General features: G+C 38.8%; 1 protein-coding gene across 1 annotated transcript in view; it reads right to left on the bottom strand.

Moving 5' to 3' along the window:
* The window catches only part of LOC126177811 (potassium voltage-gated channel subfamily H member 8), a 475,984-nt gene that overhangs the window by 94,488 nt on the left and 366,476 nt on the right, over positions 1 to 15,020 (bottom strand). Inside the window, exon 9 of the mRNA XM_049924483.1 lies at positions 13,452 to 13,651. Within this exon, the coding sequence (XP_049780440.1) occupies positions 13,452 to 13,651 (200 nt within the window). The remainder of the gene's footprint in view (positions 1 to 13,451; positions 13,652 to 15,020) is intronic.

Below are 15,020 nucleotides of genomic sequence, written 5' to 3' on the forward strand. Positions count from 1 at the left end.
AGCTGTCTCATCATGTTGCATATCCACCATAGCACATGTGCCAGATTAAAATCTGATGTCACTAGGAAGGGAAGATCCAAATTGTGGACAAGGTGGGGCTGGTGAAAGAGCAGCTAGGTATGGAGCTATTTTAGAAGACAGACCTCCAGCTGCATGGCAGATGCGAGAGCTTTCAGCAGAGGTGTGCACACTAAGAAAGAAACTTGCTACATTAGCAGAGGGCTGTAGTGAATTAGGCAAATATGGAATAGGGCCAGAGTGCAAAGGCCATTGTGTGGAGAAGTATCATCACAGGCCCAGTACTAAAATTGCTTTCAAGTGCTTCCTCTTCTGCTAAAGCCAAACTGATTTTTTCCTAAAATACTTTTCTCTTCCATTTTTGATGCAGTACATTTGTGGGTATTTTTGATGCATGTGACATTTCATTAATTTTCACATCTATCTGCTCTTGATTTATTCAAGAACCTAATAACAACAATCTTTTCAAAATCTTATGGAAAACAATGCTGAGCCACATAACATCCATTCATGAGCTTGGAAAGTTCTCACTTTGCATTTTGCTCCGAGAATTCTGTTGGTGTTCCTTCAATGCATGGGAATTTGCTCCTTATGATTTTGTTCATAGCTTTTGGGTATTCATAAATACATATTAAATCTCTCCTATCAACTTCTTGCACCTTGTTCTCATTTTTTGATTGGTGTAATTTGTTCTGGGTTGCTACAAAGCTTCTCCATTCTCCAAGTATTGTTTCCAACTTTTCAATACATTTTTCCTCCCATTTTCAGATACCAAAAATACTCACTTTCCATCATATAGCATTAGCTTATGTTTTTCAGTTTGAAAAATTTCACCTTTAACAACTTTTGGTGGGCTCTGTGAATCTCTGTGGAATAAGAAATAATTTCCATAAGATAGTACTTATGATTTTGCCTCAGATGTGTCTTGTAGTTAAAGAGAATTGTTCTTTTATCTGTAGTAATTTTGTATGCCCTACCTTTGCTATAATTTGCGTTAGGTGTGCAGGACAATATGTAAAGTCAGTCAGCATCTAATAGTTAAATTGTAAACCCCTCTGTGCTGCTCTTAGTCGGCTCATTAACATCACATAATCAGCCAGTCCATTTATGTGTTGCTACCTGTCAGTTGATTCATGTTCACTTATCACAGTGTTACCTAATGAGTAATTTGGCCATCAGAAAAGCATATTACTTATCTAGGTAGTGTGAATTTGAGTATTAATCTGCCATAAATGAACTGTGTCATATTGAGTATTTAAATGAATTTGTCCACCTGATACATTTATTGAAACTATTGCTTTTGACAAAGCTTATCATCAAACAGTGACATTGATTGGAAATTAACAAGAAGAAATCAAAAATTAATTATGGGAGTGTGGTGTACATTACTTCCCATATGTTCATAATGAACTTTCACAACATGAAGAACATCCACATGGAGTGCCAGAATAGCTACAGGGCATAGAATACCATGTGAACAGACTTACAATCTGATGCCTTCTTTGATTCTCTGGAATCTTTCCTGTACACTTATTTCTTAAGGGAGTGACTAACTCACACTGAGCACAGAACTCTATGAATCTTTGTCCCTGCCCAAAGTAAACACCCATTATTTTATGCAACCTATCTTCACTGAAAACTGTATCCATCTCCAATTATGATATATTTTACAGTTAACTAATATCATCACCTACTTCAATTTCTCTGTCATCCATAGCTGTGGTTGGCATAGATACTTACATTAGGGAATTTTATTACGCATGAGTTTAGTCTTGCAGGTTTGGTGTGAGAGGTTTCTGATATTACTCAACAGACATGAAACAAAAGTTTTAAATTGCATTAACTGCTGACCATTTTTTATTGAATACAGTAAATATCACATTGCTGCTCATGAACAGACTCTCAGAGAGATCAGAAAAGATTAACAACGTGAAACACACATAAAGAATTTGTCTACTCGCAATCACCTTCTCTCACAATTTCATTAGTGTCTTACTGAATAAAATGTACCATGTAAAACAGTCATGAACCAGAATGAGATTTTCACTCTGCGGCGGAGTGTGTGCTGATATAAAACTCCCTGGGAGATCAAAACTGTGTGCCGGACCGAGACTCGAACTCAGGGCCTTTGCCATTCGCAGGCAAGTGCTCTACCACTTGCCCACGAAAGGCAAAGGTCCCAAGTTCGAGTCTCGGTCTGGCACACAGTTTTGATCTGCTAGGAAGTTTCAGTCATGAACCAGTCAGTATAGATAACATAGATAGATCAAAATATATGGCAACTATCAAGGTAAACCTCAGAGAGAAACATACCATCTGTAATGATGAATCATCAACATTATTACAATGTGCTCACGAACAGAACACAGAATTGCATATGTTTTTGTTCCTAACTTCTAAATTAAAATAAAAATGTTCAAAGGCATGAGTAAGACAGACCAGTGGCTCATAATAGCTAAAACTGCTCCAAATATCAAAGAAGTCTAAACTAATCCAAATTTCAAAGAAATCTAATATAACATGCTGAGAAGCAGCTAAATAAACAATATGTAATGGAACTTGTTCCACTACTTTTTAAATGTACTTGTAAAAAAGTAGTACAATGTATTTCATTATATTTTTACCCAACATAGTTTAGTAGAGGATATAGTTGTCTAACTACAACATAATAACTGTAGCTGTAAGTAGAAAGAGAGTAAAAGTTAAAATTTAATATGATTTTATTTAAAAAACTACACACTCAGTCTACAAACACAAAAGGTACTAAGCAGCACTAGACTGCTGCTAACATGCAGTTAAACAATGAACCATGCATAGATAAAATGACATAATCCATTGCAATAGAATCTGCATGGCCATTAATTTTTCCACATGAATAATGCTTTCAATGTAATCATGTTAATTATCAAGCTTACAAGTGTCAACTACTGTACTACACTCAAAATTATTTGTGAAGCCCTGCCTTACACCAAACCAAAGTTTTTATCAAAGAGCTATAAGAAATTTATTTCAACAGGCTGCACACATTGTTATGGTTGTCCCATATGGGGATCAGCCAAATATTTCTCTTAGTGGAATTATATCTGTTGACGTAAACACAGAGTAGGTTGTTGTTGTCATTCTACAGATTACATCACTGTTAATCTTCTGGAGCCTGATTTTAAGATTACACAGTGGTTTAAGCGGTAACATTAGTTGTACATTGCCATGATACTTCCTGTATAGCCTCCTGCCATTTCACTGATTTTGGTTCCCTGGAGATTGAGATATGAGAAGTTGTGGGCTTGGAAGTACAGAGACAAAAAGTGTAGAAGTTCTTTTCAGATATCATAAGCTGTAAGCACTGAAAGACTAGAACATAGAAGCTTTGTGATACCTGGGATTGTGCAGTCAAGAAGTTTAAGGGGACAAGAGAGGGAACTCTTTCCTCCAGAATATCAGGGACTGAGATACCATATGACTGATGGTTGTGTCTTTCTAGTGTGTCATTTTTACAATACACATGATGGGTGCAAACAGAGGGAAGGATTAACCTGGAAGGGGGCTCCTGGTCAAAGATCTACTCAGCAGAAAATGATCATTATAAGTATACCATGTATTTTTGCTGAATGTGGTTAATATAGTTTGTGTCACCAAATACAAATCCTGCAAATGTTATAACTTAGAAGCATTCTGTGTATGATCTACCATACAACACACCAAGTTTTGCACCCAAAGCAAGTGAGCACTGAACAGAAAGGGAAGAATGTCTAATCAGTCTTGATGAGGCCCTGATGTGCATCTAGCATGACCACTGCTGTTGCTCCAGCCTAAGGCATCCAAGACAATACAAAGATATCAAACTTGAAACTTCAGCTTGACTCACTATTGCCACATACATAATTCAGATAAACTGGAAATATATGTTCATGAAAACAGACCAGTGAGAAAAAATTAACTGTTGGTAATATAAATTAAAAGATTTTATTCACTACATTTGTATAGAGAATCTGTTAATACTCACCATAAAAATAATCATGCCATTTGTTCCACTGTCTAGTGCAATACCTTCTAAGAATTGTACCAGAAAAAATTTAAAAAATAAAAGCAACAGAAAAAGAAACATATACTGCAAATGCAATAGAAACAGTCAACATCACAGAGATTTGGTAATGTGGAAAGTGAGATAATTGATAAAGTCAGAATCAGTAACTATTATTGTGGTGTATCAAATTTCTAACAAAATATGGAATGGCTTTCTAATTATTTAGTTTTGTTTAAATTTATTGTGGTGTCTCACAAACCTGGTACTTTCACCATTATTTACAAAATTACATCACTTTTTGAGTTACATAGTGGATAAGCACAAGAAAAGGATAGTTGCTGCTCACCATATAGTGGAGATGCTGAGTCACAGATAGGGACATCAAAAAGACTGTCAGAAAGTGAGCTTTTGGCCATAAAGGCCTTCTTTGTAAACAGGTAACACACACACACACACACACACACACACACACACACACACACACACAACACACACACACACACACACTCTCTCTCTCTCTCTCTCTCTCCCTCTCTCTCTCTCTCTCTCATGCAAACCGAACTCATACACACATGACCACAGTCTCTGGCAGCTGAAGCCAGACTGCAAGTACCATCACATCATGGGAGAGGCAATCAGGTGGTGGGGTTAAGGTGGAGGATGGGGCAAGGAGAAGGGATCACAGGATAAGGGTGGGGAACAGTAAAGTGCTGCTTGTGGTAGTGTAAAGAATGATGTGGAGAGAGTTTAAGGCAGCTATATGCCATTGGAAGGTTAGACTGAGGGCAAGGGAGGTGGGGGATTGGGAAAGGAGGACTGTGGGTGCATTGGTGGTATAGAGGGATGTCTAGTGCTGGAATGGGAACAGGAAAGGGGCTAGAGGGTTAGGACAACGTCTGACAAAGTTTGAGGCCAGGAAGGTTATGGGAGTGTAGGATATATTGCAGGGAGGATTTCCATCCTGCAACTGAGAAAAGCTGGTGTTGGTGGGAAGAATCCTGTTGGCATAGGTTGAGAAGTAGTCACTGAAATGAAGAACGTTGCATTGGATGGTGTGCTCAGCAACGTGGTGGTCCAGTTGCTTCTCTGCCAGTTTGTCGGTGGCCATTCATGCAGACAGACAGCTTGTTTGTTGTCATGCCCACACATAATGCAGCACAGTGGTTGCAACTTAGCTTGTAGATCACATGACTGGTTTCACAGGTAGCCATGCCTTTGATGGGGTAGGTGATGTCTGTGACTGGGCTGGAGTAGGTGGTGGCAGGAGGATGTATGGGGCAGATCTTGCATCTATGTATTACTTGGAAAGAGCCATGAGGCAAGGTGCTGGGAGCAGAGGTTGTGTAAGGATGGGCAAGGATACTGTGTAGGTTTAGTGGGCAGGGGTGGGAAGGATAGTGAGTAAGACATTTCAAATTACAGGACATGACGAGAGGTAGTGGTGGAGAACGTAGTCCAGTTCCTCCAGTCCTGAGTGGTAGAGTGTCACTAGGGTGGAGGCTGACAGGAAAGATAAGGTTAGTCGGTCGCTTTTCCTTCTGTTATATATCAGACCATGCACATTTTCAATCATTTTTTATGTATTTATGATGGTTTTCCTTATCTTTCCTATAGGAAAGGCATCTGAGATCTGTTTTTGTACAAAGTTGGAAGGGTAATTACAGTCTGTGAATGTCTCAGTGAGACGTTCTGTACATTTGAAGAGGGACTGCTCATCACTATAGGTATGACAGCCACAGGTGGCTAGGTTGTGTGGAAGGGGCAGCTGTCAAAGTGGAGGTATTGCTGATGGTTGTTAGTTATGAATTGGACAGATGTACTGATGCAGCAATCTTTGAGGTGGAGGTCAACAGCTAGGAAGGTGGCTTGTTAAGTAAGACCAGTTGAAGCAAATGGGGAATGTGGCTAGGGTGTCCTCACCCTCGATCCAGATCACAAAGATCTCATCAATGAATCTGGACCAGGTGAGGGGTTTGGGATTCTGGGTGTTTAGGAAGGATTCCTCTAGATGGCCCATGAATAGGTTGACATAGCACAGTGTCATGAGGGTACCCATAGCCATATCTGGAATTGTCTATAGATAATGCCTTCAAGGGAGAAGTAATTGTGGACAAGGTATAGTTAACCATGGTGACTAGGAAGGAGGTAGTTGGTTTGGAATCTGTCAGGCATTGGGAAAGATAATGTTCAATAGTGATAAGACCATGGGCGTTAGGGAAGTTAGTGTAAAGAGAGGTGGCATAAATAGTGACAAGCAGGGCACCATGTGGTAAATGAACAGTAACTGTGGATAGTCAGTGGAGGAAATGGTTGGTATCTTTTATATAGGAGGATAGATTTCAGGTTATAGGCTGAAGATGTTGGTCTACGAGAGTCAAGGCACAGTAACCAACCATAATGGGGCATCCCGCGTCATCAGGTTTATGTACTTTAGGAAGCATGTAGAAGGTAGGAGTACAGAGAGTGGTAGAGGTGAGGAGAAAGATGGTCTCTGGGGAGAGGTTGTGGAATGAGACTAAAGATTTGAGGTGAGACTAGAGATCCTGCTAGATATCTGAAATGGGGTCACTGTGGTAGAGTTTGTAGGTGTATGAATCTGACAGCTGGCAGAATCTTTCTGCCATGTAATCCTTGCAATTCAAAATAACATAGTAGAGCCTTTGTCAGCAGGTAGGATTATAAGATCAGGTATATTTTTGGGTGTGGATGTAAGGTCAGATTGCATGTTGAGGGTTTTGGGAAATGATGGTGAGGCAAGATTTGAGGTTAATTCTAGAAAGTTACCAGGGGGTGATTTGGAGGCAGTGGAGGTGGATCTTGGTTGGCTGGAGGAGTGAACTGAGTCAGACAGGGTTTGATCTTGGTCTCTAGTTGAGTCTGATTGGTAGGATTGGTGGTGAAAAAGTAAGGATCAGGAGAAGGAGAGAAGGTCCTACATGATTGAGGTGGTCAATTTGACTGACTGTGGCTTTTCAAATAAGGCAATGGAAATCTCGCATAGAAGATCAAAGTCTAATCTCCTTATGATAAGTGTTGATAGGGTTATGAAGTAAGTTATGGTCAAAGTGTGGAATATTTGTGAACAGAAAAACAACTAGCACGTTTTTTTTATGATTTCTCAGCTTTTCTAAAACCCAGTCAGTTATATCTAGATGGCTGAATTTGGGAACAGGGCAAAAGGTGAGGCCTTTGGAAAGGACTGAAACTTCTGTGTGGCTAAGGCTTTTGGAGGAAATAATCTGTTTAGCTGCTGGATTCTGTATGGTGGTGGAAGAGAGTTTTTGAGGGAGGGGTAAACGTGGTAGGTCTGCAAGGCAGGGTTTGTCAGCTATGAGGGCATATGGGGGAGGTTTGGAGGTTGTAGAGGTGGTGCACAGTGGTATTCCAAGGTGGGAGTAGGAAATGAGCAGGGTGGAGAGCTTTTTGAGGTGGCATTGTGCATGTTGCTCTAGTCCCTCAAGGGTCAGAGTTTCAATGAGTGTTATGGGAACCAGGAATTTGGTATTGCACAGCAGGAGAATTTTGCAGATAGAGGGAGGGTATTGCAAGGAGGTTTGTGCCTGACTGATGTGGTTCTGAATGACTTTGTTGGTGAAGGTTAAGGATTGGTGGAATCTGAAAAGATGGAGGTCTGTATGGGAGCATGGATGGGAGCCAGAGATGGGTAATCTGACGGTAAGATCATTTGGGGTGATTCAACGAGCGAAGCAGCAACACAGGAACAGTATGTATGTCTGGGGATAAGGAAACTTTTCTGTATTGACACAGATGGAAGGAGCAAGGATCCATGGTGGTGGATAAAAATGTGTAAAAATACATAAATAATGTAGAATTACATCAAAAAAATTGCAAAAATACTCCCAAAAACATGGGAAAAATCATTACCTCCACTACCTGGTTGCCTGTCTCATCATGCATTGCTGCTCACAGTCTGGCTTCAGCTGCCAGAGATTGTAGTCATGTGTGTGAGTTACATTTCTATGAGTGTGTTTGTGTGTGCTGTCTATTTTTGACAAAGTCCTTTTGGCCAAAAGCTCACTTTCTGGAAGTGTTTTCATTGTGCCTGTCTGTGACTCAACATCTCTGCTATATGGTAAGTAGCAACTTTCCATAATATTGTTACATTCCATCCTTGATTTTTCACTGTAGGATAAGTACAAGAAATCTCCAGAAATGTCACTGTCAAAATCAATGTTTTTGCTAGTTTCAAGGATGCTCACTGTGTGACTGGTTCAAAAATTCAAATTCTGCCACAGTCATAATATGGTTCTTTTACAGCTTACTGCAGGGACTTTCCCAGTAACCCTATTGTTTAGTTGATACCAGCTGTAAAAAATGTCTTACCAGATTCTTAGAACATCGACATTCAGATGGTGTCATGCAGCAACTCATGCAAAATTCTGTTCACAGCCCTACAAAACTGACCCAGAATGGATGTTTTGAGTTTGGCATTTCATATATGACTGTTTGGAATATACTAAGGGAATATTGCATCTTAAATTAGAAAGATGTTGGATTGTGGAAAATTAAGAGAAACAGCTTAACATGGTGTTTTGTGCTGAAATGTTAAATTGGTTGGCTCAAAAGAGCTGGAAACACAGTCTCTAGTGATGACACAACTTTCCATGAAAGTAGTAATGAGAATACACACCACTGTAGGATGAGAGGCTGGGAAACTCTGTGGCTGTCTTTAAAATATGTTTGTTACAGCTGAAAACTTTGGTACCTTAAGCAAGAGCAAATTTTATGGCCATTTCCTTTTGCATTGGTGATAATTTGAGGGTTAAATACATAGGTATGCATAAAGGCTTTTAGTTTCACAGATTATTGAGTTTAACTGATAACTCTAAATACTATTTTAGAAACATATGCTATCTTAGTAATTTCTTCAATGTCTTATTTTCTCCAAGCTAGGCCCATTGTTTGGTACTCTTTTTCACTGGACCTGACACCTCTTGATTTTAGTTTTGTTGAGAGAGCTGTATACAAATTTAAAAAAAAAAGTAAATAAATAAATTGAGCTGAAAGTGCAGAAGGAATCACAGCACAACTTATCATGTGTGTAACATGGAAATTATTTCAAGCTTTGACCTGATATATAAATAGTTAAATGATGCTTTTGCACCAAATCTGTTGAAGGATGCCTGGGTATCATCCATTTACAAGAAAAGGAAGTAAACTAAATTGTGCAAATTATTGAGGCATTTTGGTGATAAGTACAATGAGTCATTTGTATGAAAGGATTCTCACAAAGCTAATGGAGTTGCAATACCAAGATCAACAGGAAGGAGAGCACTCAGGGTTAAGAGGTGGTATGATATGCACTGGAAATTGCTTGAAAAAAGTAATATAGAAAAGATCAAATATCAACCAAGAATATTTGATCTGGTGAAAATCTGCAACTGAGATGCATATTTATAGAATATGAATCCACTTGAGTTGCCAGTAATTTTCTTAGTTTATTCCATGACTGGTTTTGAAGCTTAAAGCCACAACTCCAGGTGCACCAACTGAAACAAGAGGAGGAGCTAGTAATGTATAAGTACTATGTGGTTGACATACTACAATGAAAGCTACCATTGTGAAAAGTGATGTACTCACATAATTATGGGATCATACTATCTATAGTGATTCCTTCTACTACACACAGGCTTAATTTCCGTATCGCTGTCCCTAGTCCTAGTTTATAGCCCCTATTAATACTCACTTATTATGTGTGGTATTGTGAGGAAGCGAAGTCCTGTCTTATATGTGAACATTGTTAACCTGTTGCATTTATCATTTTAAGCTTAAGTATGCTTTTTAAATTAATATATTTTTGCTCTATAAGGATGCATATATACATGGGCCCAAACCTGACAGTCAGGCATCATCCTCCTACCACACCTCACCTCTTGTTGTCTTATTGCTCAGTTTTTCATCCTTAACCAGTCTTTTAGTTTCATTTTTATCATATATATTTTTAATCTGATGTACTCTGTCATGCTGGCTGTTAGGCATTTTTTCTGATTGCCCATGTTTGTAAGTTATTTTATTACTCTTATATTACTAGTTTTATTTTGTATTGATCATGTGGGCTACACTTTTGTAAGCAGATGGGCCAGTCAACCCCTGATTCCTGCTGTTTTGCAGCTATTTACTTTAGTTTCCCACCTCATTGCCACTGATGCTGTTGCTGTTGACCCCACAAATGAGTTTAGTTATTCATTTACAGTATTATTGAGTCCATTTCTGTCCACACTGTTTCCTAAGTTAGCGTTTTTGTTTCAATCCCAGTGATTTGTTTGACTTGGGTGTTATTGCCCATGACTGACTGGCCCAACTATTGCACATTTATGTTACCGTAATGATGTGAGTACACCACTTTCCTCAACTGTAGCTTTCATTTTAGTATGTCAAACCCATAATATTCATACTTTAGTAGCCCCCCCCCCCCCTCCACTCTTGTTTGCAGTTGGTGGCACCTGAAGATGAAGCTTTCAGCTTCAAAACCCTTTGTGGAACAATCTAAGAAAATTACTGTCAACTGAAGTGGATTTTTATCTTAGAGATACCATCCAAGAAATGCATCTAATGTTTGTAGACCTTCCTAAGACATATGATGCTATAACTATACAAAGGCTCTGGGAAGTATTACAGGATTTGTGTATCAATCATACACTTTAATAAAGGGTCTCTGAAATTTGCATACAATGTAACATCAAGAATAATACTTGGTAATAGATTATATCTAAAGTTTCCTCTGAGCAAGGGTTTACATCAGGGGTGTTGTGTATCACCTACATTGTTTAAAATATATGTAGTACAACCTCTAAAGCAATGCAAAAGGAAATTCAGAGGAATGGGTATGGATACAGGTAAACCTCCTTCTATAGAAAGCAATTTGTGGATGATCAATCTGTGACTGCAACAAGATGTAGAATTGTGTCAAAGTACCTACAGGAAGAATGCAAGTCATATGGCTTACAACTTAACACCCAGAAAACAAAATATCTTCCAGTAGGAGCAGAAATATATAGCATCCAACCTGATACAAAACAGGTTGCAGCTTCCAGTAGTTACATATATGTAGGAGCAGAATTTGATGCCACAGATAAAGATGGCCAAGAAATTAGAAAATGGATAACTTAGGCTAGAGGACTGACCTCTTGTTTAAATGGAATCCATTGGAATAGCAAAATAGTAAAGAAACAGAAATACACTGGGTTGACAAAAGTCATGAGATATCTGCCAATATCATGTTGGTCCTTCTTTTGCCTGACAGTGCAACAACTTGATGTGGAATGGACTGAACAAGTCATTGGAAGTCTCCTGTAGAAATAGTGAGCCATGCTGCTCCTGTTGCCACCCACAATTAACAAAGTGTTTCTGGTGGAGCATTTTGTACACAAATTGACCTCTTTATTATGATCCATAAATGTTTGATGACATTAATGTCAGGTCATCTGGGTGGCCACACAATCTTGTCATATTGTCCAGAATGTACTACAAACCAATTGAAAACAACTGTGGCCTGATTACATGGTGCGTCCATGCAAATTCCATTCTTGTTTGAAAAAAATGAAGTCCATGAATGGGTGTGAATGGTCTCCAAGCAGCCAAACCTAACCATTTCCAGTCATTGATTGGTTCAGTCTGACCAGCGGTGCTACTCCATTCCAAATAAACACAGCTGACACCATTATAGAACCACCATCTTACACGTGCCTTACAGAGAATTTGGGTCCATGGCTTCGTGTGGTCTGCATCACACTTGAACCTTACTATCATCTTTCACCACCTCAAATTGGAACTCATCTGTCCAGGCCATGGTCTTCCAGCTGCCTAGGGTCAAACTGATGTGGTAACAAGCAAAGAAGAGACACAGCAGATGATGTCATGCTGTCAGCAAAGGCATTTGCATCTGTATCTGCTGCCAAAGACTATGAATGCCAAATTTTGCAGCACTATCCATTAGGACAATGCGGCAAAATTTCCACGAGGACACATTCGTCTTACATCCCACATTGATTTCTGCAGTAATTTCATGCAGTGTTGCTTGTCTGTTAGCACTCACAACTCTCCACAAATGCCACCGCTCTTGGTCATTGAGTGAAGGTTGTTGCACACTGTTGTGTCCATGGTGAGAGGGTAATGCCTGAAAGCTGATATTCTTGGAATGCTCTTGACACTGTGGATCTCAGAATATTGAATTTACCAACGATTTCCGAAATGGAATATCTAATGTGTCTAGCTCCAAGTACCATTCAGTGTTCAAAGTCTGTTAATTTCTGTTGTGTATCCTCAAGCACATCAGAAATCTTTTCACATGAATCACCTGAGTGCAAATGAAAGCTCTGCCAATGCATTACCCTTTTACATCATGTGTAAAAGATAGGACTGTCATCTGTATATGTGTACATCACTGTTCCATGACTTTCATCACCTAACTGTACATTATCTATGAAACTCAAACTGAAAATTCATTGTTGCGTGGGAAAGAGACATGAAGGGTGTGGAGAATAAGAAGAAGAAGTTGGAGACCACTGAAATGGATGTGTTCAGATGGTCACTGGGAATATACAGAAGAGAGAAAATATGTAACAAAGAGGGTACAAGGTTCTTTAACAACTGATATCATATGTAAACATTGTAGTATGCTTATTTCCAGCAGGTGGGGGACTTTATCTTACCTAAGAGGATTACATTCCTGATACCACAGTACTGCAGAAGACATGGAAGGCCTAGAAAAACTTGGAACAAGGAACTGCAACAGCAATGAGATGAAGTGATTTAAGAGAAGATCAATAGGGCCATAGAGAATCATGGAAACCGGGCATCGGACAATGACAGAAGGTATTTTGAAACCCAATATTACAATAAATATACTGCAGCAAGTTTAGCTAGAAATAGATTCAGCTTATATTACCAGATCTGGTAATGACATTTAATTAGAAACTCAACATTTTTTGCTACAGTGTTACAGGTCTGTGAGACATCACAATAAATTTGAATATAGTTACAAAGTTTTATTGCCCTTACTTAAGCTTCAGTATATTATGAAACAAACTTTCTGTTTAAACACTGATGACAAAATAGCAAAAGTTATGAAATAAAACATTTAAAAGAGTGTTACAAAATTAGTAACTTGATTTTTAAAAGATCACATATTTAAAACACAATAACATGCAGTTATTGCTGTATGGTACATTCTTTATAACTCATAGTAAAATCAAGTTCTCTAAATTTCCTACAAATATCAAAAAAGTAATACACTGGACAGAAGGGACTTAGTACTTGCACTGTTCCAAATATTACTCAAAATATAATTTAGCATACAGTTAAATAACTACTCTACATTGGGTGCAAACAGAAAGTGAACTTCAAATTATTAACTAAAATCTGTTGCACCCATACACACCTCTCTCACCTCATGTATATCAATTCCATGATTTAGAGACCACATTGTCTGAAAATAGTCCTGCATTCGTTGTTTCATTTCCTTTGGAATTTGGTGAAGGGTTAAGAAGTCCTTGAGATCTCTCCATTTGGTTTGATAAAGGGATCTCCGAGAATACATTCGCTGAATGATAGCCGTCACATTTCCAAAAACCACGGCATGCATCAAAGCTGCACAAATGCAAACAATCTATATACTGACCAAAGTAATTAGATTTCAGTATGGTGCTACGTGATTAAGAGCTGAATACCTGTCATGTTGAACCTCTGTTTCTTTTCCTGTTGGTTATATGTTTACAATTTATTTCATAATACATGTCTTTTTATAATACCATGGCTCAGCCAACAAGAACTCTGCCATATGAATTCATGCATGCATACTAAGGTTTCCTTGAGATCATATGAAAGATAAGTCAGCAACAAATTATGCTTAAAACAAGTAAAAGTTATACAGTGCATCCTTGAAGAATTTTGTTGTATGAGCATTAGGCTGTGGTCCAAGACATATTTATATGTCTAAGGTTTTGTTTCCTAATGATTAAGACATAATCAGAGGCTATAAAGAGTTGGACAGCAGTTTCAAAATTAAGTTTGCTGAGAATGGACCACAGCATAATGCCCATAAAACAAAATTCACTAAGGATGCTAATGTTAATCAAGATAATTCAACAGAAAAGTGATTTGATTAACTGTGTGTGCATGGTGGTAATACTCACTGAAACAAGAGAAATAGATCCAATAGACATGGGACCAGAAATGTATAATTCCTGCAATGAACATATGTTTACAGGACATGTTCAACATGGTGTTCATTCATAACACTGCACCTCTCTGCCCTCTGGCATAGGGAATGGTGCACATTTTGAAGTATGCCTGATTGTTGTTGTACCTGATGGCATGCATTGAGGCCATGACCGTGTAGTGTCCACTCAATGTTGATTGGTGTAGCCTAGGCCAATTCCTTCATGTGTTCCCATAGCCAAAAGTCTTGGGGATTGAGGTCTGGGGAATGAGCAGGCCAAGATGTTGGGCACCACTGACCAAGCCAGCAGGCCTGAAATGTCTGTGTTAGATGTTTGTGAACACTGTGACAAAAGTGTGCTTGTGTGCCATCATTTGTATTTGTTGCTGTAATGGCACAGTGTCCAGCAAGGTAGGCAATACATTAATGAGAAAGTCCAGATAATGTGCCCCAGTTAATCTTTGTGGTAGCACTTATGGTCCTATTAATCTGTTGCCAAGTATGCCTGCCCATACACTGATTGAGAATTGGTGTTGATGCCTTCTTTCCTGAACTGCTTGGGGATTTGCATCTGCCCATACATACTGGTTGTGGAAATTCACAACACCATCTCTTGTGATCCCGGTCAGATCAGTAAATAAAATCTTGGATGTGAACAGTGGCTCTACAGCACGCTTTTGCAACAGCCATTGACAGAACCTCCATCTGCCATGATGATCCTATGGCCTTAGGGCTTGAAGAAGCTGTTGATGATACAAGTATAGCAATTGTTCATGAAGTACCCCCAAATAAGAGAGT

The sequence above is a fragment of the Schistocerca cancellata genome, chromosome 1 (assembly GCF_023864275.1).
Source record: "Schistocerca cancellata isolate TAMUIC-IGC-003103 chromosome 1, iqSchCanc2.1, whole genome shotgun sequence".
Taxonomy (NCBI): Eukaryota; Metazoa; Arthropoda; class Insecta; order Orthoptera; family Acrididae; genus Schistocerca; species Schistocerca cancellata.